At 47.1% G+C, this 26228-nt stretch overlaps 1 protein-coding gene across 1 annotated transcript in view; it reads left to right on the top strand.

Moving 5' to 3' along the window:
- The first annotated feature begins 475 nt into the window (after window positions 1-475).
- The window catches only part of LOC110500961 (neuron navigator 3), a 390216-nt gene continuing 364463 nt past the window's right edge, over window positions 476-26228 (top strand). The window contains exon 1 of the mRNA XM_090213540.1: window positions 476-1008. Coding sequence (XP_090069666.1) covers window positions 937-1008 — 72 coding nt within the window. The 5' untranslated portion in view covers window positions 476-936. The remainder of the gene's footprint in view (window positions 1009-26228) is intronic.

Raw genomic sequence — 26228 nt, 5'->3', positions numbered from 1 at the left:
AATTTGAACTGTTTGTAAACCCACTGGCCTCTTGAACCAAACAGCAGGCTTTGAGGCCCTCTGTACCAAAGGGGCTACGCAGGGCCAGCCATCAATTCTGTCTGTGGTCATCACTCCCTCCCTGCCTTGGACTCCTCAGAATCTCAGCTCCCCAACCTCAAGATGACTCAATCCTTCCCACTGTGCTGCCTTTGTGGAAAACATCGGAGGGATAGAAGAAAACAATCACACATGCACACACAAAATAACAAACTGCTCGTCTTCCTAGTATGGATCCCATCTCATCATACATAGGGTGCCATAGCAACATATTTACTTTGCTATGCAGATGCCCCCTCCATATGTATTATACCTGAGGGGATTTACATTATCTAGAGAGAGAGAGAGAGAGCTGACTTCTTAATTGTAATACTACTTCTGGTTGTCTTGTCTCTATTCTCTTTCTTTTGGTTTCTGAATCTTGTCTGTCTTACAGATGTGAAGAGCTGGGACTTGGAGCCGCTGTAGAAAACGCCTGAAGGTAGAAGAGCACCGAACAAGGATTATCTGGGTGGAAACCGCCGACCTGCGAGTTGGGGATCTTCGTGTGTGTGAGGATGTCAGTGTTTTCGCCTCGCTGACCGCAATGTGCTTCTCTGGGTAGCCCCCGGGCAGCGTTCCTCCTCTCTGAAATCGCCACCTCCTCTTCCCCTCCCCCTCCCCTATCCTTCCTCCTCTCCCCCTATCCCTCCCCCATCTCATTTAGTCCCACCAACCACCAGCTGCTCCATGGATCCCCTGTGTCCGAGTAATGGTGTGAGCCGGACACAGGCCCGCACCTCCGGCCAACTGTAGCCCCCCACCCCAGCCCCCCTCGGTCCCATTACTTTTTTATTTTTTTGTACTGGCTTATTTTTTCTCACAATCCCTGGAGTTTATTCTTGTTTGGAACCAGGGATGGATGTACCATTGGAGGCCAGCAAGCATGGCAAGAAGACGACCAGTCAAAAGCTGGAAGACCAGAAGAAGGTAGGATCAACATCACCTTCTTCCATCTCTCCTGCTTTGTCTGGTCCTGTCTGGCTCACTTGGTAGAGCAGTGTGCATCTCTCCTGCTTTGTCTGGTCCTGTCTGGCTCACTTGGTAGAGCAGTGTGCATCTCTCCTGCTCTGAGTGGTCCTGTCTGGCTCACTTGGTAGAGCAGTGTGCATCTCTCCTGCTCTGAGTGGTCCTGTCTGGCTCACTTGGTAGAGCAGTGTGCATCTCTCCTGCTCTGAGTGGTCCTGTCTGGCTCACTTGGTAGAGCAGTGTGCTTGCAAAGTCAGTGTTGTGGTTTCGAATTCCCGTTGGCGCCACCCATTCAATTTTTTATGCACACATCCATCCTGCTTTGTTTTAAAACAGTCCCATTAACAAGTGGGATCATCCTCAATGTGGGGGAAGACTAAACAGTCCCATTAACAAGTGGGATAATCCTCAATGTGGGGGAACACTAAACAGTCCCATTAACAAGTGGGATAATCCTCAATGTGGGGGAACACTAAACAGTCCCGATAACAAGTGGGATAATCCTCAATGTGGGGGAACACTAAACAGTCCCGATAACAAGTGGGATAATCCTCAATGTGGGGGAACACTAAACAGTTCCATTAACAAGTGGGATAATCCTCAATGTGGGGGAACACTAAACAGTTCCATTAACAAGTGGGATAATCCTCAATACGGGGGGAACACTAAACAGTTCCATTAACAAGTGGGATAATCCTCAATGTGGGGGGAACACTAAACAGTTCCATTAACAAGTGGGATAATCCTCAATGTGGGGGAACACTAAACAGTTCCATTAACAAGTTGGATAATCCTCAATGTGGGGGGAACACTAAACAGTCCCGATAACAAGTGGGATAATCCTCAATGTGGGGTAACACTAAACAGTCCCGATAACAAGTGGGATAATCCTCAATGTGGGGGGAACACTAAACAGTTCCATTAACAAGTGGGATAATCCTCAATACGGGGGGGAAAAACCAACCAAATAAATGTTTGTCTTTATTGTTTCACCAAGACGCCAATGTCTAGTTGTTTTGATCCAAATCCCAGCAGCTTGTTTGTCTATACCTCCTATCTGTTGCCTTATCTTAGTTATTTATAAACTGTGGGAAATGGGTAGGATGCCTGTTCTGTTCCCCCCTAGCCCCTACAGTCTTTCATCTCAGCTTGTCTGGCATCTCTCTGGGCAGAACTCTCCCCGCCACCTGGGAATACATATTTACACACGGTTTGAGCCGCAGCCTTTTATGTCAAATACTCTGGGAATAGTGTTAAAAAGAGACATAGTTACTACAGAAAACAATATGGTATCCACTCTCCCACTCCTCTTCAGTTTTACAGAGGTGAGGCTAGCCGTGTGGTCTCTCACACACACACACACACACACACACACACACACACACACACACACACACACACACACACACACACAGAGCGGGAGCACGGCTCACAGTATTGGGCCCAATTTGGACAGCTACCCCTGACCTGATTCCTGCTAACCAAGTGCTGCCGATAAGCGCAATTATTCCCCTGCCCGGAACATCCAAGTGCAGGAGACGTGCGGTCGTACATCAGATCTGACGTTTGGGGCACTATTATCATCTCATGAAAGGACATGGAGCTTCATTCTTTTTCCATTTTAGGCCCACAGCCTCCTGTGAGGAGCGCTCACATTTGACCTTTAGTGGTACAACAGTATTGTGTGTGTGTGTGTGTGGGAGGGTGTATGGGTGCATGCCGCCTTAGTTATTCTCAGAACTTGAGGCGTATTGAAGATGGAAATGGTCTCATAAGAAAACAAAGAAAGACTTGCAGAGAGAAAATATTTTAAAAAGCACATACTTAAGAATCACTCATATATTCTTCAATTCCTCTGAAGGGAATGAACAGTTCAGCCATTAACTTTGATTATTTTTATATAAATCCATAACTGGCTTAGCATATTGAACGTCATTCGAAAAAAAAGCAACAGGACCCTTTGAGGTAAATGAAGTCTAAACAAGAACATAAATACAAAGCAAACACTTGAAGGTAGCCTGACTTTGACCAGGCCAATATCGATCAGGATAATGTCACTGGAATTTTTAAGTCTGCTCGCTTTCAAAATGGAAGCAGATTTCTGACTCATGGAGCTTTCTTCGAATGCCAGCATGCGAGGGGAGGGCCAATGGGAAAAGGGTGAGGTTAAATATTCATACTTGCTCGCCGTTTGGTTTGAAAAAGTTTGCCATGCCAAGAGAGAAGTCATTTTTACTCCCGGGAGGAAAAGTATGATTTTAAGCCAGAGATTCCATGTTTTAGATTTCAATGATATTTGGATGATCACTTGACAAAATGGAGATGAATAGTTGTGCAGGCCAGGCAGACCCTCAACCCAAGCATTCGTTACTTTTCTCTCTCTAGATGTATTGGTATCTGACTGTACATTACCGGTCTGAAAAGGCTTGTCAGGATTGATTGATTGTTGGGGCCCCAGAACCACTTATCAGAGCTGCTACGTCTGCCTTTGTGGGTTGCTACTTCAGAGGCACAGTCTACGTCCCAAATGGCACCATATTCCCTATTTAGTGCACTGCTTTTGACCAGGGCCCATAGTAATGCACTATAGTAGTGGACTATATTGGAATAGGGTACCATTTGGGACAGAACCATGTTGCTCTGTGCGGAAAAATAACATCAGGTGAAGACTAACAGTGAAATGCTCACTTAATGAGCATTTTAAAGCCCTTTTCACAAATAGACTGTAGACTGACTATCATATTAAGGCCTATCACTCCTGACTATTAGTGTAAGGCTGAATAACCCAGTAGAAATGAAGTGGCAGTGGTGTTGTTTAAGGGAGTGTTTCAAAGGAGAGTAGTTGCAGAACTTTGGCAGTGGGCAGCGTAGGGCAGGCTCCTGAATGAGGAGGCATGCTGCCAGCAGAAGACTTGGTACACTCCTCACTGGGTCACAGTGTGAAGGGAGATGATCAAGCCCCACGGCTGATACACCAGTGATACCCAGCGCATGAGGATGCCCTCTCTCTCTCTGGAACACTCACTGTCTGTGTGCTTTCTCTCGCTTTCTTTTTTCCTTCCTCCATCCGTCTCTCTCCCTCTCCATCCTTCTCCATCTCCCTCTCTCTCCATCCCTCTCTCTATCCATCTCCCTCTCTCCATCTGCCTCTCCATCCCTCTCTCTCCATCCTTCTCCATCCCTCTCTCTCCATCCTCCATCCCTCTCTCTCCATCCTTCTCCATCCCTCTCCTTCTCCATCCGTCTCTCCCCTCTCCATCCTTCTCCATCCGTCTCTCCCCTCTCCATCCTTCTCCATCCGTCTCTCTCCCTCTCCATCCTTCTCCATCCGTCTCTCTCCCTCTCCATCCTTCTCCATCCCTCTCTCTCCATCTCATCCCTCTCTCTATCCATCTCCCTCTCTCTCCATCCGTATCTCCATCCCTCTTTCTCCATCCTTCTCCATCCATTTCTCTCCCTCTCCATCCCTCTCTCTCCCTCTCCATACATCTTTCTTTCTCTCCATCGTTCTCCATCCATCTCTCTCCCTCTCCATCCGTCTCTCTCCCTCTCCATCTGTCTCTCTCCAGAGAGCTACTACGCTGCTGTTTTTTGTCCCTTTGAATGACCAAGCTCTGATGATGTGAAGCTCACCCCGCCCCAGGGATAATGATTAAAGCATCTGATTGGCTATGGGTGGTGACTGTGTGTGACCTAAGGGTTGGTTGTACGTCTACGGCTGCTTCCCAAAAGGCACTCTAGTCCCAATATAGTTCTATATACTTTCACCAGGGCCCGTGGTCAAAGGTAGTGCACTATGTCGGGAATAGGGGACGCAGTCTACCACCAATCATCAGGGGGCTCGTTGCTCTACTAGAATGCCTTTAGGCTTTTTCTTATTTCTCTTGAGCAGTAGCCTTCTTGAGGTCTAGTCGAGTTGGAATTTAAGTGGATTCCAGAGCCAGCCCTCCCGGCTCTCTCTCTCTATCTAGTGATTTTGTTTTCACACACCGATGTGTTACACTTGTGCATCTATAGGCCCACGGGGGATGGAGCTATCTCCGAACCCTGTCAAAATTAGCTGCCTAGCCCCCTGTGGTAACTAATCTATCAGGACTGTTTTTTTTTAAACTGTGGTCCCGGAGCTTGTAAATGAGCGGTGAATAATTTAGATAGTGTTATTTTGTATTTTCTGAATCTGTCCAAATCAGATCTACATGCTAATATCAGAACAGAGGAGAACGAATGGCAGTTTGTGAGAATACGCAGCACATATATAAATCATTTACATGCCACATTCCAGTGCAGATGTTCTAACGGGTCTTTGTTAGCGGTGTTAGGAACAGATCTATTGTACAGAGCAGTTGTTCCAAAAGATCTGGCTTAGTGAATGTCGATTGGTTGGTTTATTTGACGGATTCTAGACATTCTTGACTATTTAATTATATTGTTCACACTACACTCTGGTCTGTGGGGCCTACAGCCCAGCACAGCTTACAGATGTTCATTGATCCAGCCTTTTGATGTTATGTGGAGCCACATGGTCAGTGATTTAGGATGCCTCGTCAATATTATGGGCGGACATGGACATCATACCATCTACAATGAGCAGGGTCTGTTCATTCGAATCATACGATGAGTACCAAGGTGTTGTTGTTGATACAGAGGGGTATGCCTAAGGGTCTCGTCATTAACGAGCTAGCTAGCCTAATCAGCCTTGGTACACTCCTACTGGTTATGCCGTCAAATATGCACAGTTTAGGGTCTCCATTTTGAAAACAGCTCCATGGGAATCCCCCGCTGCTTCAATTCCCCATTGCCCCTCCTCCCCCTACTGCTATGGTAAAAATGTTTCTGAAATATTTTCATCTTGTTTACCACTTTGCTGAGAAATCGACCAACATGGCGAGGCCGATTTGAAAGGTTCTCTTGTTGGCAGCTCTTTGCCGTCCATATACTGAGTTCCCAATAGAAAGGCATCTGAGAATACCACACAGTGTGTAATGAATTGAGTGCACAGCTTCGGTTAGAGTCATGCGCTTTCAATGTAAATGATTAGGGCTCTCAGTGGTGTCCACATTTGCAATGTTCCATCAACAGACGCCACCGCCAAGGCTAATACAGTGTATTTAGTCTTTGGATGGCTTTTTTCGGGCCGCACCAGTTTAATCAAAAATAGAAAATAGACCCCCTCACCTTCATTATGGTACACCCCGCCCTCTTAAAAACCCATTATGTGGACAAATTGGTGCGGAGACACAGCTGACTCTGTTGTACACACCTGCTCTCAATTAGCTGTGTCCCCGTGGAGAGTGACATGGAACTAATGAGCCCATGATTCTGCCCGCCAACCCCTCAGGCCTGATGGAGACTGGCTGCGGACTGGGACCTGCCAGTCAAAGCACCTGCCTGCCACGCAGACAGAGCAGGGCCAACAGGTGGAGACTGGAGAGTGACAGGCGACAGAACTCATCTACCACCCCTGTCACGCAGACAGAGCAGGGCCAACAGGTGGAGACTGGAGAGTGACAGGCGACAGAACTCATCTACCACCCCTGTCACGCAGACAGAGCAGGGCCAACAGGTGGAGACTGGAGAGTGACAGGTGACAGAACTCATCTACCACCCCTGTCACGCAGACAGAGCAGGGCCAACAGGTGGAGACTGGAGAGTGACAGGCGACAGAACTCATCTACCACCCCTGTCACGCAGACAGAGCAGGGCCAACAGGTGGAGACTGGAGAGTGACAGGCGACAGAACTCATCTACCACCCCTGTCACGCAGACAGAGCAGGGCCAACAGGTGGAGACTGGAGAGTGACAGGTGACAGAACTCATCTACCACCCCTGTCACGCAGACAGAGCAGGGCCAACAGGTGGAGACTGGAGAGTGACAGGTGACAGAACTCATCTACCACCCCTGTCACGCAGACAGAGCAGGGCCAACAGGTGGAGACTGGAGAGTGACAGGTGACAGAACTCATCTACCACCCCTGTCACGCAGACAGAGCAGGGCCAACAGGTGGAGACTGGAGAGTGACAGGCGACAGAACTCATCTACCACCCCTGTCACGCAGACAGAGCAGGGCCAACAGGTGGAGACTGGAGAGTGACAGGCGACAGAACTCATCTACCACCCCTGTCACGCAGACAGAGCAGGGCCAACAGGTGGAGACTGGAGAGTGACAGGCGACAGAACTCATCTACCACCCCTGTCACGCATACAGAGCAGGGCCAACAGGTGGAGACTGGAGAGTGACAGGCGACAGAACTCATCTACCACCCCTGTCACGCATAAGGAGCAGGGCCAACAGGTGGAGACTGGAGAGTGACAGGTGACAGAACTCATCTACCACCCCTGTCACGCAGACAGAGCAGGGCCAACAGGTGGAGACTGGAGAGTGACAGGTGACAGAACTCATCTACCACCCCTGTCACGCAGACAGAGCAGGGCCAACAGGTGGAGACTGGAGAGTGACAGGTGACAGAACTCATCTACCACCCCTGTCACGCAGACAGAGCAGGGCCAACAGGTGGAGACTGGAGAGTGACAGGCGACAGAACTCATCTACCACCCCTGTCACGCAGACAGAGCAGGGCCAACAGGTGGAGACTGGAGAGTGACAGGCGACAGAACTCATCTACCACCCCTGTCACGCAGACAGAGCAGGGCCAACAGGTGGAGACTGGAGAGTGACAGGCGACAGAACTCATCTACCACCCCTGTCACGCAGACAGAGCAGGGCCAACAGGTGGAGACTGGAGAGTGACAGGTGACAGAACTCATCTACCACCCCTGTCACGCATAAGGAGCAGGGCCAACAGGTGGAGACTGGAGAGTGACAGGCGACAGAACTCATCTACCACCCCTGTCACGCATAAGGAGCAGGGCCAACAGGTGAAGACTGGAGAGTGACAGGTGACAGAACTCATCTACCACCCCTGTCACGCAGACAGAGCAGGGCCAACAGGTGGAGACTGGAGAGTGACAGGTGACAGAACTCATCTACCACCCCTGTCACGCATACAGAGCAGGGCCAACCGATGGAGACTGGAGAGTGACAGGTGACAGAACTCATCTACCACCCCTGTCACGCAGACAGCCTCCATCAGGAGGGTTCATCTACCCCAGGAAGTCCACCTGCTACTGTGTAGGCGATGGCTGTGTGAGTAGCCGACTACACTTCCTGGCGATGCGAGCCATGCTGTAACACGAACTTGTTTCGTTGTCGTAACACCTAGTGTTTGTGTGTGAGATTGGCTAGTGGTAGAGATTTGAAATGGGGCTTTTATTTGATGTCAAAGACGGAGGCGTGTTTTGTTTCATGGGACTGGTAATTTATAGGGCATCTTGTAAAATCACTGTGAGGATACTTGGAAGTTGATTATGGTTCCCTCATAACTGACATACCATCTATGACCCTGAGTGAGAGATGGATAACGCTTTGCCAAACGACCATTTCCTTTGACACAGTTGGGCTTGTAAAGTACTATTCAGATTGCTGTATTTGCTGTTTTTTTTACAAGCATTCGCCCTATTAGTTGTGTGTGTGGCAGTTTGATAGCACATTCGGTAGTATTTGTTACTGGCTGTTCAAAGAAGGAATGTCAAGTACAAGAGAACAGCTTGCGCAATCTAATCTAATCTACTGGACAGATAATGTGAATCATTTAAGATAAATGTAAATCATTGATGACAGAAGCAGTACCATCAAACGGTAGAAAACAGTTGGTAGTAGAGTCACTGTTCTGCATACATCCCTGTTAGTCCCAAGCAGGTGTATGTTGACTCAATCTCTAAATCTGTTCCACCAGCGTTGCCTTTCCCAGATGTGCAACAGTGTGTCGATGTGATGAACCCTCTCGACCTCAAGTCCCGGGTAGCTTGCGGCAGCACGCTTGCTCACAGATGATGCTGAGTCGCCTCTTCGGCGGCGCTATCAGCCCTACGGAGCCGCACGGCACCCTCAGCCTCGTCCTCCACACGCCACTTGACCCCGTTATGGCTCGGCAGCTCATTCCATGTGGTATTAGTGGGCTGCTACCACAGAATAAAGTCTGAGCAAAAACATGTCAAAACACGACAGAGTCACGGGGGCGAGATGCTCACAAAGCAGCCCCCCTCCCCCTCCACAGAGCTGCAGAGACTAGAGTGGAGAGTGGGCCCTGGTCCGAGAGAGAGAGAGAGAGAGAGAAAGAGGGAGGAACGAACTCAATGACATTGACATTTGAAGAAACTCAGGGAAAGTCTTCGGTTGCACCCCAGAGCGATGGCGCTACTATACTTAGCGGAGCTCGTGTTAGTGTCTCGGCTCTCTGCTTCTCTTTAAGGCGCTGGCTGCTGAGAGAGCGGGTGATGGGGAAGGATGAGATCAGATGTGGTCGTCTCTTTGTGGACGGCCGCACATCTGTTGTCTCGTTGAAGTCTTTTAAAATGCAGTTGGCCGGGTGTTCTGTAGCATTTGAAGTGCTGAAACAGGGACTCTGGATCCTCAGACGATTAGTCCAATTTAGAAACAGGGTGACACCAGTCATCATTGATGAAAAGCATTAGTCAGAGTCGCTGTTCCACAATGTTGCTGTTCATGTGAACTATGATGAATTGAACTTTATGGGATTGTTTATTATTCTTGATATTTGACAGAGACCAGGGTTCAAATTCTCTTTCACATATCTGAGCTTTTCATTGAGTCTGCTTGGAGTGCTAGACGGACACGGTGGACACTTTCCGGACCATTCCATTGGTTCGTGCCAGGAGAGAACAATCATAGCTAATTAAAGAAAATAAATGATTATATCATTATTTTTAGTCTGATTAAACCCTCCAACCAGCCTGCCCGACCGCCCTGAAGCATCCGCATGGTCTTAAAGCCCTGTCTTGTATCACCATTGATAAAACTGGAGGGGGGGACAAAAATGCAATATATGTGTCCCCCCCCCCCCAGTGAAAGTTGTGCCCTTGCTATCAGGGATCCCATATGATCTTAAAATATTATCTCTCGGCTGTCCTATTTATGTCATAACCCCGGGCAGGACAATGGGGATGTAGTGTATAATGACCCCCCCCTGTGATGACTTGTGTCCCATCCGGTGATGCCACACCATCTCCAACTGGGCCACGATGAGAGCCACCGAATCTGAATCCCTCACAATCCTGTGATACCATCAGGAATAGTATCCCTCTCACCCGCTCGGTGTAGTTAATGGCAAGCTCTCTTTATCTGGTGCTGCACGTCGCCCAGATGAGATTGCTTCTCCTGCCGGCTTGAATTTCCCCATTGATTGTGCAGCCACTGAGATACAGCCACACTATACCTATTAGGTCCCTGTATTAAATCACACAGCTATAAGAGGGGTTACAGTCGGAGGGGGATTTCAAATGGATTGCCCTGGCCTGTATGGAATGTCTATGTATACCATAAACATTCATTCAAGCCTCTCTTCGCGGTATGTAATGTGCCGCGCCGATTTCCCTGAAATATCGCCGGGTCGTAAAGACCAACATATCCCAAACCAGGGTCGTATATCGTTAAATTGAAATCCCATTATTTGGGCCAGCATGGCGACATGTATCGGCGTTGCATTGTAGAGAAAGAGCGATTTGTACCCGATACAGCAGGCAATCTAAATGGTAATCATGTAAACCTCAACCTGACAGGCGCATTCTCTCAATCGGAGAGCAAGAGAGCACATACAACCAAAGCAGCACTTTGGAAAGTGAGTCATGAAACCATCAGAACTCAATGTTGACGTGACAGCTGGAATGGCCCGGTAACTAAAAGTCACGTCATGGTTGATCGAACATTACAGGTGTCAAAATGTGGACATCTGTACTGTTAGAATGGCATTACAACCTCTGTATAGTGCTGAATACTAGGAGACTTCCAACTAGGAGACTTCCAACTAGGAGACTTCCTACTAGGAGACTTCCTACTAGGAGACTTCCAACTAGGAGACTTCCAACTAGGAGACTTCCAACTAGGAGACTTCCTACTAGGAGACTTCCAACTAGGAGACTTCCTACTAGGAGACTTCCAACTAGGAGACTTCCTACTAGGAGACTTCCTACTAGGAGACTTCCTACTAGGAGACTTCCAACTAGGAGACTTCCAACTAGGAGACTTCCTACTAGGAGACTTCCAACTAGGAGACTTCCTACTAGGAGACTTCCAACTAGGAGACTTCCTACTAGGAGACTTCCTACTAGGAGACTTCCTACTAGGAGACTTCCAACTAGGAGACTTCCTACTAGGAGACTTCCTACTAGGAGACTTCCAACTAGGAGACTTCCAACTAGGAGACTTCCAACTAGGAGACTTCCTACTAGGAGACTTCCAACTAGGAGACTTCCAACTAGGAGACTTCCTACTAGGAGACTTCCTACTAGGAGACTTCCTACTAGGAGACTTCCAACTAGGAGACTTCCAACTAGGAGACTTCCTACTAGGAGACTTCCAACTAGGAGACTTCCTACTAGGAGACTTCCAACTAGGAGACTTCCTACTAGGAGACTTCCTACTAGGAGACTTCCAACTAGGAGACTTCCTACTAGGAGACTTCCTACTAGGAGACTTCCAACTAGGAGACTTCCAACTAGGAGACTTCCAACTAGGAGACTTCCTACTAGGAGACTTCCAACTAGGAGACTTCCAACTAGGAGACTTCCTACTAGGAGACTTCCAACTAGGAGACTTCCAACTAGGAGACTTCCTAATAGGAGACTTCCAATTGTAATCTGAAATCATGTGAAGTTTATGTGTGTTGGCAAGACGGTAGCCTATGTGGACACAGATGATGTTACATGCAATGTACATGCATGCAGCACGTGTGAAGCATGTGGATGGTAACATTATATATGCATGTACAGCGTATTGGCATGGAAGTATGCAGCTCAGAAGTATGATTCACAATCTCCACGAAATTCACATTAAAGCACCAGCAAGCTGTCATTACAATTTGCACATTTGTGATATGTGTACTGATAAAGAACACTACCCCCCCCCCCCCCCCCCCCCCCCCCCCCCCACCTACCATCAATCTGCAGTATATCCAAACACATTACCATTGGTACAGCCTCCCTGTATTAACGCCAATCTGACATGATGCTGGCTGGTTCCCCCTGGTTCTCGTGTACCTGCATCAACATTCTGTAAGCATGGCCGCACCCCGTCCCTCTAACAACAGATAACATGATTATCTGAGCAGCTGTGTTCTTAACGGGTGTCAGGGAGGGTCAGAGGAGGACGCTTGCAGGCTCGCATGCAGGCTCATACCAGCCAAAAGATGGAGTACTGCCACTGTTTATATCTCTGTGGGTTGTGCAGTTATGGATTAGTGATGGGCACCAATATCGATAATTAGTCTGAATATATTGACTTAGATTTTCCATATCCCCTGTCCTGGCACCCCAATGGGAACTAGCTCACCTCTGAAGCTAGGACAACAGAGTCCCTTCCCATCTTCTGAAAACATCTGAAACCCTACCTCTTCAAAGTGTATCTGAAATCATTTTCACCCCTACTATCACTGACTTTGCTGATAGCTACTTTATTGAGGGAAAATGTGCTTACTATGCCTGTGATATGTGGTTGTCCCACCTAGCTATCTTAAGGTAAATGTACCAACTGTAAGTAATTCTGGATAAGAGAGTCTGCTAAATGACTACAATCTTAATGTCTGTCTAAAATGGTGCCCTTCCCCAGTAAGGATACAAATGCTTTGATATACTACCGCTCTGCAAGTCTGGTCCCTGGTCCCTGGTCCTTTTGTCTCTGGTCCTTTTGTCCCTGGTCCCTGGTCCCTGGTCCTTTTGTCCCTGGTCCCTGGTCCCTGGTCCTTTTGTCCCTGGTGCTTTTGTCCCTGGTCCCTGGTCCTTTTGTTCCTGGTCCCTTTGTCCCTGGTCCTTTTGTTCCTGGTCCTTTTGTCCCTTGTCCCTGGTCCTTTTGTTCCTGGTCCTTTTGTCCCTGGTCCTTTTGTTCCTGGTCCTTTTGTCCCTGGTCCTTTTGTCCCTGGTCCTTTTGTCCCTGTTCCTTTTGTCCCTGGTCCCTGGTCCTTTTGTTCCTGGTCCTTTTGTCCCTGGTCCCTGGTCCCTTTGTCCCTGGTCCTTTTGTCCCTGGTCCTTTTGTCCCTTGTCCCTGGTCCTTTTGTCCCTGGTCCTTTTGTCCCTGGTCCCTGGTCCTTTTGTCCCTGGTCCTTTTGTCCCTGGTCCCTGGTCCTTTTGTCCCTGGTCCTTTTGTCCCTGGTCCTTTTGTCCCTGGTCCCTGGTCCTTTTGTCCCTGGTCCTTTTGTCCCTGGTCCTTTTGTCCCTTGTCCCTGGTCCTTTTGTCCCTGGTCCTTTTGTCCCTGGTCCTTTTGTCCCTGGTCCTTTTGTCCCTGGTCCTTTTGTCCCTTGTCCCTGGTCCTTTTGTCCCTGGTCCTTTTGTCCCTGGTCCTTTTGTCCCTGGTCCTTTTGTCCCTGGTCCTTTTGTCCCTGGTCCCTGGTCCTTTTGTCCCTGGTCCTTTTGTTCCTGGTCCTTTTGTCCCTGGTCCTTTTGTCCCTGGTCCTTTTGTCCCTGGTCCTTTTGTCCCTGGTCCCTTTGTCCCTGGTCCTTTTGTCCCTGGTCCTTTTGTCCCTGGTCCTTTTGTTCCTGGTCCTTTTGTCCCTGGTCCTTTTGTCCCTGGTCCTTTTGTCCCTGGTTCTTTTGTCCCTGGTCCTTTTGTCCCTGGTCCTTTTGTCCCTGGTCCTTTTGTCCCTGGACCCTGGTCCTTTTGTCCCTGGTCCTTTTGTTCCTGGTCCTTTTGTCCCTGGTCCTTTTGTCCCTGGTCCTTTTGTCCCTGGTCCTTTTGTCCCTGGTCCTTTTGTCCCTGGTCCTTTTGTCCCTGGTCCCTTTGTCCCTGGTCCTTTTGTTCCTGGTCCTTTTGTCCCTGGTCCTTTTGTTCCTGGTCCTTTTGTCCCTTGTCCCTGGTCCTTTTGTCCCTGGTCCTTTTGTCCCTGGTCCCTTTGTCCCTGGTCCTTTTGTTCCTGGTCCTTTTGTTCCTGGTCCTTTTGTCCCTGGTCCTTTTGTCCCTGGTCCTTTTGTTCCTGGTCCTTTTGTTCCTGGTCCTTTTGTCCCTTGTCCCTGGTCCTTTTGTCCCTGGTCCTTTTGTCCCTGGTCCCTTTGTCCCTGGTCCTTTTGTTCCTGGTCCTTTTGTTCCTGGTCCTTTTGTCCCTGGTCCTTTTGTCCCTTGTCCCTGGTCCTTTTGTCCCTGGTCCTTTTGTCCCTGGTCCCTTTGTCCCTGGTCCTTTTGTTCCTGGTCCTTTTGTTCCTGGTCCTTTTGTTCCTGGTCCTTTTGTCCCTGGTCCTTTTGTCCCTGGTCCTTTTGTCCCTGGTCCTTTTGTCCCTGGTCCTTTTGTCCCTGGTCCTTTTGTCCCTGGTCCTTTTTGTCCCTGGTCCTTTCGTCCCTGGTCTTTTTGTCCCTGGTCCTTTTGTCCCTGGTCCTTTTGTCCCTGGTCCTTTTGTCCCTGGTCCTTTTTGTCCCTGGTCCCTGGTCCTTTTGTCCCTGGTCCTTTACAGAAGCAGGAAGCTCAATGAAGACATGCTTCTCTTGGTGCTAATTGTTCATGTTATCACATTAAGAAAATACAGGCCTGAAGTGCTGTCATGTCACCTCACCTGACATGATCTGATGTACATTCTTTTGAAATGGTGCACATCTTTCCCACACCAGAGACTGACAGTGGCCTGTGGGCTTTTCCACCAACAGGTTTATCCTATCCTTCATAGTTTACCTTGGGACTAATGCCATTTCACCGCTCTGTGAAACGTTATTCGTTCATTGTTCATTGTGCTTCTGAAGTATGCAGGTGAATGATGTCTTTGCAGATTTTCCCACGGTTTCCTCAAATTAACAGATAGTTGTTAACTCAAATTAACAGAGCTTTTCTCCACCTAAATCTACTTCAAAAGTTTTTCCTAGACATTTTTGTTGAGTCTGCTTTCTTGATGTCAACAGTGTCTATGACTACTACTATTACCCGGACCCCACAGGAAATGGTGTTGACTGACTGTTACCCGGACCCCACAGAGAATGGTGTTGACTGACTGTTACCCGGACCCCAGAGGAAATGGTGTTGACTGACTACTACTATTACCCGGACCCCACAGGAAATGGTGTGGACTGACTGTTACCCGGACCCCACAGGGAATGGTGTTGACTAACGACCACTGTTACCCAGACCCCCCACGGGGAGAGTAGTTTTGTGACTTTGGGTTGCTCAGTGCTCTGACTCCATCATCATAATAGTGTTCAACATGTGTTCAACATGAAGAGTTGTTGGGGGTGGGAAAGTGCAGAGTAGCGTGTGCAAGACGAAGTTGTGTATTGGTCGCTCCAAACCAAAGTGACATGGAGACACCTGCACAGATCTTGTCCAGTCACCCACCCGTAATGAAGATCAGCCTCAGCCCACTTACATAACCTTGATCTACACAGTCATCTTTGGTCATTGTTTCCAATGCTCTGCTTGTGTGTGAGCATTGCATGTGGCTGCCTTCTCGTCTGATGTCTACCCTTTAACTTTGGAATGCATCTGCGGCTTCAGCCAGATCATGTCCTGCCTTTCGTGGCCCCACTTCCTGTCAGACCAATCTGTGTGATTGATCTGAAGCTTCATACGCCCAGGTGGAGTCTGGCACGCTCCAACCACAGGAGGAATAAAACCAAGAGAAGCTTTGTTTTAATGCATTATTCACAAGACGCTCTCCTCATCGGAACTATCCTGTGTTTCATCCCTGCATACAATCCCACGTCTCATCTCCTGTGAGGTCTCTCCTCATCGGAACTATCCCGTGTTTCATCCCTGCATACAATCCCACGTCTCATCTCCTGTGAGGTCTCTCCTCATCAGAACTATCCGGTGTTTCATCCCTGCATACAATCCCACGTCTAATCTCCTGTGAAGTCTCTCCTCATCAGAACTATCCCGTGTTTCATCCCTGCATACAATCCCACGTCTCATCTCCTGTGAGGTCTCTCCTCATCAGAACTATCCGGTGTTTCATCCCTGCATACAATCCCACGTCTAATCTCCTGTGAGGTCTCTCCTCATCAGAACTATCCGGTGTTTCATCCCTGCATACAATCCCACGTCTAATCTCCTGTGAGGTCTCTCCTCATCAGAACTATCCTGTGTTTCATCCCTGCATACAATCCCACGTATCATCTCTTGTGAAGTCTCTCCTTGTAAGAGTGAAGGCTACTGTTCAAGAACAAAGGCCCACAACCCTGGAGCCGGCGTTGAGTGTAATTCCATTTGCATTTACGTGCATTTAGCGGTGATTTGTCAACGGTTGCTATTAATCAGCACCAGTGTAGCACCAGTAGGCCGGGGCTATTATCCTGACGACTGGGTGACAGGCCCTCTCTCTAGCGGGTTTCATTCCCACCAAGACATCTCTAATCTCAGAGGTATTTGTGTCAGTGCTCCCGGATTAGAAACAAATCATAAAGAAGGGATCCTCCCCCTCTTTCCTCCTCCATCTCTCTCCTTGGATATAGGGCTTTATCCTCTTTCCTCCTCCATCTCTCTCATTGGATATAGGGCTTTATCCTCTTTCCTCCTCCATCTCTCTCCTTGGATATAGGGCTTTATCCTCTTTCCTCCTCCATCTCTTTCCTTGGATATAGGGCTTTATCCTCTTTCCTCCGCCATCTCTCACCTTGGATATAGGGCTTGATCCTCTTTTCTCCTCCATCTCTCACCTTGGATATAGGGCGTTATCCTCTTTCCTCCTCCATCTCTCCTTGGATATAGGGCTTTATCCTCTTTCCTCCTCCATCTCTCACATTGGATATAGGGCTTTATCCTCTTTCCTCCTCCATCTCTCACCTTGGATATAGGGCTTTATCCTCTTTCCTCCTCCATCTCTCACCTTGGATATAGGGCTTTATCCTCTTTCCTCCTCCATCTCTCTCCTTGGATATAGGGCTTTGTCCTCTTTCCTCCTCTATCTCTCTCCTTGGATATAAGGCTTTATCCTCATTCTTTATTCTTCTCTCTCCTTGGATATGGGGCTTTATCCCCAGAGGCTCTGTGATTGAGTCGTTACAAGTCAGTGGCACACCCCATTTTTTCCATTCTCTGAAAAATGCATGTATGTGTTGGATAAACATGTTGGTATGGAAAAGGAAGGAGGTGTTGGCAGTCATGCGTGTCACACTTGACAAGTTGACAGGTGAGAAATGTAGATGAGGACTTTGTGAACCTTTTCTCCAGGAGCACTGTGAGTGAAGACAACACAGTATCCTTGACGCCATCAAAGAAGCCCAAGGTTTATTTTCTCTTACTTGAGCCTTTTACTAATTCCAGTTAAATTTTTCAGATAATAGTTGTATACTGGTTAATAATAATAATAATAATATATGAAGTCATTGCGAATAACACTTATTTAAGATATTCTATCAGCTGATGGCTTCACATATTCTATTCATCATAAAAAAGTCCCTGGTTGAAATGATGTAATCATGACTTCATTCCGTCCAGTTTTGCCTGCTGGGTTAAAACTTACTGTAGGGTTACAGAATGTCTAATCAATATGATATTGATCAACCCTGTGGGAGATTATGGGGCGTCTCGCTGAAATCCTAAACTGAAACAGAACACTAATGCCAATGTGTCTGTTTATGTTTATGATCAAGCCTACTACTTTTAACGATCTAATGAAGTCAACCAATCATACGTGTACAGTATGTTCTACACTGTGTCTTCTACAGTAGCTAGCTCATCCCTGAGCCGGTGGCTCCGTGGCCTGATGTAGACGCTGCAGGGAGTCATGGTCTATAATAAGCTGCACAGCTGGGGTGCTGCTGCCTCCTCCTCGCACTAGCAGTGTGAGGAGCTGTGCTTGCTTGGCCTGGGATTGATGGGGTATTTTTGGCACCTCCACTGATGAACTGCTGCATATCGCCTGCTGTAGCACCATCCCAACGGTGCACTTGTGTATTCTCTGTCAGAGATTGTTGTTGGTATTACTTGTGTAAGCCTCTGTAGCTGTCTGTAATACTTGGAGGGAGACGGAGAGACCGCAAGAAAGTAATAGATATGTCCAATTCCTTATGCAGTGGGAAAGTGTTTGCAAAGGAAGCACTAAAGTGTAAGAACATCCCACAGTTTGGGAGATGGTTTCTGGCCCGGGCAGCGCCTGTGGTCAGCTGTACATTTCACAGGGCCCAGTTCAGCCATGGGAAGAAATCTCAAGGTCACGACAAACAAGGTCTGGGCAGAACCACACAATATCCATTTCCTCCCAACATGCTTAACAGATCACAGGGTTGCGAACCGCTTCCCTTGTCCTGGAGATGGACAGGGCCGATAGAATACAGGAGCAATCCCTTTTAGACTCGGTACCAGAATCCTCTGGTACCTTTTTCAATCATTTGTGGGTTTTATTCCACTCATCTGTCTGTTTTGTAGTTGTCGTTGTCACAGGGAAGAGTGAGTTGTAAACCTTAGGTCCAGCCCTTGTTTTTGCTTTGCTTCCTGTATGGGGAAGCTCTGTTTGGCTGTCTGATTCCTGTCTTCTCTGGATGAATGGATATTGAAATGCATGTCCAGAATTTAACATGCAACGAAGATTTACATCGATATCTAACACTAAGACAATGATCCCTAACGTGTCCAGTAACTACTCCAAAATACATTTGTAGTTACTGAATAGTTGGATCTCTTTACAGAAAGCTTTGACCTGTTATTGACCAGTAATAGACCAGTGAACTATCATACAGTTAGGCGACTCACATGGAGAGTTTTATTACATTGAGCAGACATCCATCCATTTCCTGCAGGGATCAGTATGAAAAAGACACCCAGATCTCAGGGCAGTCGTGGCACACAGGAATCCCACTGCTGTTTCACCACAGGCCAAGGTCAAAGGTCAGACTCCTCCCTCAGCGACTGGAGCCGTCCGCCAGACACTACCTAGTAGTCAGACAAGCTTCTGGCTAGCCAGGCTACTGCTAGCATAAGGGGACTGGTGGAGAGAGAGGGAGAACAGAGAGAGAGAGAGAGAAATGGAGAAAGAACAGCCTGGCACAAGGGAAGGGTGACATTATCAAAGCCTTGTCGAAATTAGCGGCGCCTGGTTTATCACATTAAACATGACCATGTCTACACTAATGGATTTTTTTTGAGGCGACGGAAAAGGTGCCATTTTGAATCTCATTGACAAACTCCTGAGGGACTGCAGGGGGCTCAGTTGGATATGTTAATTGGATGTGATTTTCTAATTTTGCCCCTTCTCATATTCAGGTCTCTCTCTCTGGTGTCTAGTACCGTGGCAAGGGGCGCCGCCCAACCGGCTTTGCACCTCAGATTAATTGAGAGATCAAGGCATGATTACTTTTGGATTGTCATTGTACTCAACTAGTAGGCCTGTATAACATAAGATGGGTAGCATATACTTATTTATTAGCATAACATATACTAATTATTCTTATAGTGTGGTATACTTATTTATAAAATATGTAAAAAGGGAAATATTTTAACAATTTATGTAAATATGCCGGCATATAATAGTAGCGTCCAGCAAATGGTTAATAAATGAAAAAATGCGTAGCATAGTTCATCATATGTCAAATATGTCAATATAGCAGACGTGTTTGCACGTCTAGGAGACCAGTCTACAACTGCTCATCCTCCATCCCCAAAACACGTCTTCTCTGAGAGCACATTGCACTCGCTCCTTTTAAAAGCTCCCTGCCAGTTGGCTATGAATAGCATTTAGCTCTAATCAAGCGAGAACGGTACCTTCGACACTTCCAACATCTGGCTACGTTTTTGTTAATTGCTCATTTCTAGTAAATGTTTTTTTGAAGGTAACCAATCCGGCAAGATATACGCTTGTCGACACAGACAGGAAGAGTTTAATAGTGGTGTGTGACTGAGTTCATCGGAGAGGTCACCAAATGAGTGGCTCACTGGCTCTTCATTAGCCAAGCTCAAAGGGACTTGCCGCGCTGCATGTCATTCTGACAACTATTCTGGAAGGAAATAACGGAATAACGTGGAGGCTAATTAGCATCTGAGAAATGCAGCCTTCTCATTCTGGATTGGTGGAGAAATCAGTTTCCATTTCTTCCATCTAATGATACCTGATGTCCCCGTTGCAATTTGTGGCTAACAAATGAATGATGGGAAAATAAAATGTGTGCTGGCAGAGGCTTGTGTTTTCCATTATAGACCTGTTTTTAGAGGGGGAGGAGGGTATTCATCATTGAAATGGAAATGACAGCTTATATAGAGCTGTAATTCTATGGAAAACAGCTGTAGACCTGTGTCATTTGGCTTTGAATCCAACCCAAGGCAGTAACGGGGGATACCTCTATGCAGATACCAGAGAGAAGCTTCGGGTTTGGAATAGAAACTCCAGAGGAATGGCATATTTTCGTTTTTTTTTTTTCCGTAGGTGGAGTGAGGCTACGAAAGATATCGAGGAAGCTGTTCTCCTCTTTGATGAATTGTTTGATGAAATCATTCTGGATGGCTTTCCATTCACTTAACGTAGAGGTGGATCAAGAGTGGTATTCAAGATGACAAGAGCTTGGAACAGGTTCATACTTGATCAGTTTTCCGACTGTCATCATCAATTCCTTTATCAGAATGCAGTAACAGACTAACAGAGGGTAGTCCAGGGTTCTGGGTTGTATTAGTAAGGTAATACTGGTCTCCTGGGAGGTGTTGGTCGATAATGAGGGTCTTTAGAACCATTTCATTTGCTGGTCCATTAATACTGTGTATAGTTATATCACCCATACAGCAGATTCATGAGCCTGCTAACAAGCATGCTGAAAACAGAGGCGATTATCCGTTGAGGTCTCCTATTTCAGGAGCGTCGTAAAACTGATATCCCTTTATTTTCTAACAGATCATATGATAGCTTGTTGTGACCACTGTTCTCTGAAACCGCTCAAGAAGATCTCAGATCTGGGTGAATCCAAGATGAAGATGGATTTGGACATGTTAGTTGATTATCTCACTCTGATCATCCCTTTCTTAGATCGAATAAGCTTTTATTTTCACATGCTTCGTAAACAACAGATGTAGACTACCGGTGGAATGCTTACTGACGGGCTTCCCAACAATGTAGAGAGGAAGAGACGAAATAGAAAGACAAGAACAGGAGGAATAAATCCACCAGGAGTAATGATGACTTGGTTATATACACGGGGTACCAGTACTGAGTCGACGTGCAGGGGTACGAACACCTGGTGAGACAGTCTGTCATCCTTGACCCAGCAGGACAGCAAAACATTTCCCCCCCTAGGGCATCGAGTAGACCCCTGTCTTTGCCAAGCATCTTAACAGAGAAAACACATTGATCTTGCGAGTCACCTATTCATCTAGGAAATTGGCCTGATCGTTCGCTCCCAGTATCTGTGGTCAGTTCATCACCCCCATATCGACTTTTGTCTGACTATGATGATCAAACTCCCGCCCAGCCATTCAGATTTCCAACAATAGCACTGTTTTGATTGAATTTGGTCTGTTTTATTGAAGCAATTCAGAATGGCAAATGTGCAATTTATGAATCAATGCATGTGTGTAACCCCCCCCCCCACCCCAAACATTGATTTGGCATTATGCATGTTGTTGCATTGCTATGGTAACTTGAAGGGATAGCAATGGTTGCACCCAAATGGCATTCCTTATTGATTGGCACTTGTCAACAGTAGTGCACTATGCAGGTAATAATACACCAGTTGGGACTCAGCCAATGTCTTTGCCATTATATGTCAACGTGTCAAGAGCTTCCAGTAAGTAGATTGGGTGTCGCCGGAGCGTATCGGTCTGAGAATCACGGATGTGTCGGCGGGCGACAGACCTTCAGACGGCTTGTGGAGTAAATCATAATCACCGGGCAGATAGGAGGACGAGGGAGGGGTGCAGACAGACGCAGGGACAAACCACAGAAACGGTAGCCTCGACCCAGCAGGCAAAACAACCACATTACAACCCCCCAAAAATAAATGGTTGCAATAATGTCATTAAACCCGCATTATTGGTTGTAATGTGGTTGTTATGAGGTCATTTCAACCAGCTTTGCCCGCTGGGATAGTTATGGTGGATTAGTCTCCTGATAACCATCTGCTATTGTGAATAGATTTGTCCTCATTACTACTGTAGCCGTAATAATCCAATAACTGGCTGTGTCTCTCATAAGTCAATTTGAAATGTGTTTACAACAGTGTTATTACATGATAGCAGCCCTATTCAGAACCACCTACTGCACGTGTCAAACTCATTCCATGGAGGGCTGTGTGTCTGCAGGTTTACACTCCTCCCATGGACTTGATTGATGAATTATGGTCACGGATTAGTAACGAACTCCCCTCACCTGGTTGTCTAGGTCTTAACTGAAAGGAGCAACCAAAAACCCAGCGGACACTAGGCCCTCTGTGTAATGAGGTTGACACCTCTGCCATACAGCATTGGTAAAAGCGTTGTTGCTTAGACCAGTCAATACAACACATACATGTGACTGTAGAATTCAGCAAGGATTCCATGTAGCAGCCAGGACACAGAGGTGTTTTTCAGAGGTGAAATAGTCCCCTGTTGCTTTGAGAGCTGGCAGCTGACCTAATTTAGCATTTTGTCTGCAGGTGTTTCCTGAGTGTTTCCTTGACTTCGAGAGAGAGAATGAAAGAGAGAGAGAGAACACACTGTCACCACAGTACAACACACTGACAGAGTACATGAGGCTCCCCCTGTCCCGCCTCCATCTTCTTTCTGAGCACACCCTCATGCGCTCACTAACCTGACCTATCAGAGGGCAGGATGGAGCTACTGTACCTAGGATGGGCTTGGGGATGGTTTGGGACTGATCTGACTGGCTGGCTCACTCGCCATCTCAGTTTAAATTGGAATTAACCACCTGCACACACACACCTAACATATTCTACCTCAAACGTTCCTCACATTTCAAACCAATGAATAAATTAAAACATTGCCTTGATCCCAGTAGTATGGAGATACAGCGTTGTCTCTGTATGTTGCTATTAGGACCCAGTCCTCCCTACTTGATCCCAGTAGTATGGAGATACAGCGTTGTCTCTGTATGTTGCTATTAGGACCCAGTCCTCCCTACTTGATCCCAGTAGTATGGAGATACAGCGTTGTCTCTGTATGTTGCTATTAGGACCCAGTCCTCCCTACTTGATCCCAGTAGTATGGAGATACAGCGTTGTCTCTGTATGTTGCTATTAGGACCCAGTCCTCCCTACTTGATCCCAGTAGTATGGAGATACAGCGTTGTCTCTGTATGTTGCTATTAGGACCCAGTCCTCCCTACTTGATCCCAGTAGTATGGAGATACAGCGTTGTCTCTGTATGTTGCTATTAGGACCCAGTCCTCCCTACTTGATCCCAGTAGTATGGAGATACAGCGTTGTCTCTGTATGTTGCTATTAGGACCCAGTCCTCCCTACTTGATCCCAGTAGTATGGAGATACAGCGTTGTCTCTGTATGTTGCTATTAGGACCCAGTCCTCCCTACTTGATCCCAGTAGTATGGAGATACAGCGTTGTCTCTGTATGTTGCTATTAGGACCCAGTCCTCCCTACTTGATCCCAGTAGTATGGAGATACAGCGTTGTCTCTGTATGTTGCTATTAGGACCCAGTCCTCCCTACTTGATCCCAGTAGCATGGAGATACAGCGTTGTCTCTGTATGTTGCTATTAGGACGCAGTCCTCCCTACTTGATCCCAGTAGTATGGAGATACAGCGTTGTCTCTGTATGTTGCTATTAGGACCCAGTCCTCCCTACTTGATCCCAGTAGTATGGAGATACAGCGTTGTCTCTGTATGTTGCTATTAGGACCCAGTCCTCCCTACTTGATCCCAGTAGTATGGAGATACAGCGTTGTCTCTGTATGTTGCTATTAGGACCCAGTCCTCCCTACTTGATCCCAGTAGTATGGAGATACAGCGTTGTCTCTGTATGTTGCTATTAGGACCCAGTCCTCCCTACTTGATCCCAGTAGTATGGAGATACAGCGTTGTCTCTGTATGTTGCTATTAGGACCCAGTCCTCCCTACTTGATCCCAGTAGTATGGAGATACAGCGTTGTCTCTGTATGTTGCTATTAGGACCCAGTCATCCCTACTTTGCCATAACATTAACATGATTTCCATGTCAGTAACTGCCTGGTCCTGCAACTGCCATGAAATGATTTGTTAATGCGTCCTTGGTGATCATGCCTTCACCAGTGTAATATGTACACGCTGGGTTATCTCCCAACCTACTGGAGCAGGTAGCCTAGCGATTAAGAGCGTTGGGCCAGTAACTGAAAGGTCGCTTGTTTGAAGCCCCAAGATGGAAAAATCAGCCGTTCTGCCCTTGATCAAGGCAGTTATTCCCCAACAACAAGTGCTAATTCACAGGGTTTGGGTTAAATGTTGAAGACACATTTTGGTTGAATGCCTTCAGTTGTGCAACTGACTAGGAATGCTCTTTCCCTTCCCAATAATAAAGAGGTGTAATGCACTTTGATCCCCTCATCAAATCAAACTTTATTTGTCACATGCGCGGAATACAACAAGTGTAGACCTTACCGTGAAATGCTTTCTGACAAGCCCTGAACCAACAGTGTAGACCTTACCGTGAAATGCTTTCTTACAAGCCCTGAACCAACAGTGTAGACCTTACAGTGAAATGCTTTCTTACAAGCCCTTAACCAACAGTGTAGACCTTACCGTGAAATGCTTTCTTACAAGCCCTGAACCAACAGTGTAGACCTTACAGTGAAATGCTTTCTTACAAGCCCTTAACCAACAGTGTAGACCTTACAGTGAAATGCTTTCTTACAAGCCCTGAACCAACAGTGTAGACCTTACCGTGAAATGCTTTCTTACAAGCCCTGAACCAACAGTGTAGACCTTACCGTGAAATGCTTTCTGACAAGCCCTGAACCAACAGTGTAGACCTTACCGTGAAATGCTTTCTTACAAGCCTTTAACCAACAGTGTAGACCTTACCGTGAAATGCTTTCTTACAAGCCTTTAACCAACAGTGTAGACCTTACCGTGAAATGCTTTCTGACAAGCCCTGAACCAACAGTGTAGACCTTACCGTGAAATGCTTTCTTACAAGCCTTTAACCAACAGTGTAGACCTTACCGTGAAATGCTTTCTGACAAGCCCTTAACCAACAGTGTAGACCTTACCGTGAAATGCTTTCTTACAAGCCCTTAACCAACAGTGTAGACCTTACCGTGAAATGCTTTCTGACAAGCCCTTAACCAACAGTGTAGACCTTACCGTGAAATGCTTTCTGACAAGCCCTTAACCAACAGTGTAGACCTTACCGTGAAATGCTTTCTTACAAGCCCTGAACCAACAGTGTAGACCTTACAGTGAAATGCTTTCTTACAAGCCCTTAACCAACAGTGTAGACCTTACCGTGAAATGCTTTCTTACAAGCCCTTAACCAACAGTGCAGTTCAAGAAGAGTTAAGATAATATTTACCAAATAAAAGCTGTTAAAGAGCCTTTTGGACCGAGACTTGGTGCTCCGGTACCAGCGGCAGCAGATAAAACAGTCTATGACTTGGGTGACTGGAGTCTCTGACACCGCCTATAATATAGGTCCTGGATGGCAGGAAGCTTGGCCCCAGTGATGTACTGGGCCGTACACACTACCCTCTGTAGCGCCTTACGGCCAGGTGTTGATACAACCCGTCAGGATGCTCTCGATGGTGCAGCTTTAGAACGTTTTGAGGATCTGGGGACCCATGCCAAATATTTTCAGTCTCCTGAGGGGGAAAAGGTGTTGTCGTGCTTACTTCACAACTGTCTTGGTGTGTTTGGACCATGTTAGTTTGTTGGTGATATGGGCCTGTTCAGCCCTCCTTTTCCTGTAGTCCACGATCAGCTCCTTTGTCTTGCTCACATTGAGGGAGAGGTTGTTGTTCTGGCACAAAACTGCCAGGTCTCTGACCTGCTCCTTATAAGCTGTCTCATCGTTGTCGGTGATCAGGCCTACCACTGTTGTGTCATCAGCAAACTTAATGATGGTGTTGGAGTCGTGTTTGGCCACGCAGTCATGGGTGAACAGGGAGTACACTAGGGGACTAAGTATACACCCCTGAGGGGCCCCAGTGTTGAGAATTAGCGTGGCAGACGTGTTGTGGCCTTCCCTTATCACCTGGGGGCAGCCCGTCAAGAATTCCAGGATGCAGTTGCAGAAG

The sequence above is a fragment of the Oncorhynchus mykiss genome, chromosome 21 (assembly GCF_057628025.1).
Source record: "Oncorhynchus mykiss isolate SJ-2025 chromosome 21, ASM5762802v1, whole genome shotgun sequence".
Classification (NCBI taxonomy): Eukaryota; Metazoa; Chordata; class Actinopteri; order Salmoniformes; family Salmonidae; genus Oncorhynchus; species Oncorhynchus mykiss.
The sequence above is the reverse complement of the archived record's forward strand: the minus strand, read 5'-3'. Positions and strand labels throughout refer to the sequence as shown.